This window comes from Olea europaea, unplaced genomic scaffold (assembly GCF_002742605.1).
Source record: "Olea europaea var. sylvestris unplaced genomic scaffold, O_europaea_v1 scaffold4460, whole genome shotgun sequence".
Taxonomy (NCBI): Eukaryota; Viridiplantae; Streptophyta; class Magnoliopsida; order Lamiales; family Oleaceae; genus Olea; species Olea europaea.
In genome coordinates, this window is record NW_019262766.1 from 21102 (window position 1) to 22211 (window position 1110).

Consider the following 1110-nt stretch of genomic DNA (forward strand, 5'->3'; position numbering starts at 1 on the left):
TCATCAGAATCATCTCTTTGCCAAACAATATGCTTTCCTTCAAAGTAGTTGCAAATAAGATTGGCTCTTAACTAGCAAGTCCCATTTTTCCTCTGATCCATTTTAGTTTCAACATCTTCAAAGTAAATGCATCTATAAGTACTTCTCCGGCATCAGGATCAAAAAATCTCTACAAGAAGCTAATGATTGTGACCTTCCCACTTTCACTTTGCCCAACTAGAGCTGTAGTTTGGACACTTAAAACGTGTAACAAAAAACCTTATCTGCACTTCTGGCCTTGCTGGATATGTGAAATACAGATCCTTAAGTACAATTTCACCTCATATTTTCCAATACAATTCCTCTGCCATCATACGTATCAATATTCAGTTTTCGTTCAATGGCCTCAAACATTTTGTATGTTGCAGCTTGACTTGTTGCAAATGCATTTTTACATGGAGATTCTATCCAAGTGATCTAATTCAAGAATTTATGGAATGCATTACTTTCAAATTAATAATAAATGCAAGTTTGGTATGCACTGCTAAACAGAACTAGAGAGTATAATAAACAAGATTTGATGTTTTACTTACATTTCCCCAGTCGTTATGGCCATCATGATATCAATAACCTTTCCACCACTATATCTTTTTTCCATGATCAGTTTTGATCCATGCCATATGGCAAGCCCATCAGTACTAAATATCCATAACAATGCATGAAGCCAACCCTTGCTGAACAGTGGATGCATAGGCTATTTGCAATTTGCTATCATACTTTTCTGTTGCTTTATTCTCTCCGATGAAGTATGCTACCTACAATCATTAAGAAGAAGCGTAAAATGTTCAGGTATTTAGTTGTAATTTGAGTGCAAATGCAATCTAATACTCTGTGATTGCAGCATTTTAATTACCATTCTGATTGCTCCTACAATTTGTTCAGCCACATATCCAGCTTCTGCATAAGCAACTTGTCCTCGAATCCACATCTTCATCATAAGCAATGACATGGATCCTTCTGCTATGATAAGTACAGGAATGCAAGCACACGATACTAAGGATAGAAGCCATCCTTTACAGAAAGCAATTATAAACCCTCCAATGAATGTTGACATAAATTGAATGAATTTCC

The 1110-nt window shown here is 35.9% G+C and overlaps 1 protein-coding gene across 1 annotated transcript in view; it reads right to left on the reverse strand.

The window, feature by feature from the left end:
- The window catches only part of LOC111388008 (ABC transporter B family member 9-like), a 9596-nt gene extending 8503 nt beyond the window's left edge, over positions 1-1093 (reverse strand). Inside the window, exons 1-3 of the mRNA XM_023012664.1 lie at positions 893-1093; positions 709-794; positions 573-626 (exon numbers count right to left, since the gene is read on the reverse strand). Of these exons, the coding sequence (XP_022868432.1) occupies positions 573-626; positions 709-794; positions 893-1093 (341 nt within the window). The remainder of the gene's footprint in view (positions 1-572; positions 627-708; positions 795-892) is intronic.
- Between the last annotated feature and the right edge of the window lie 17 nt (positions 1094-1110).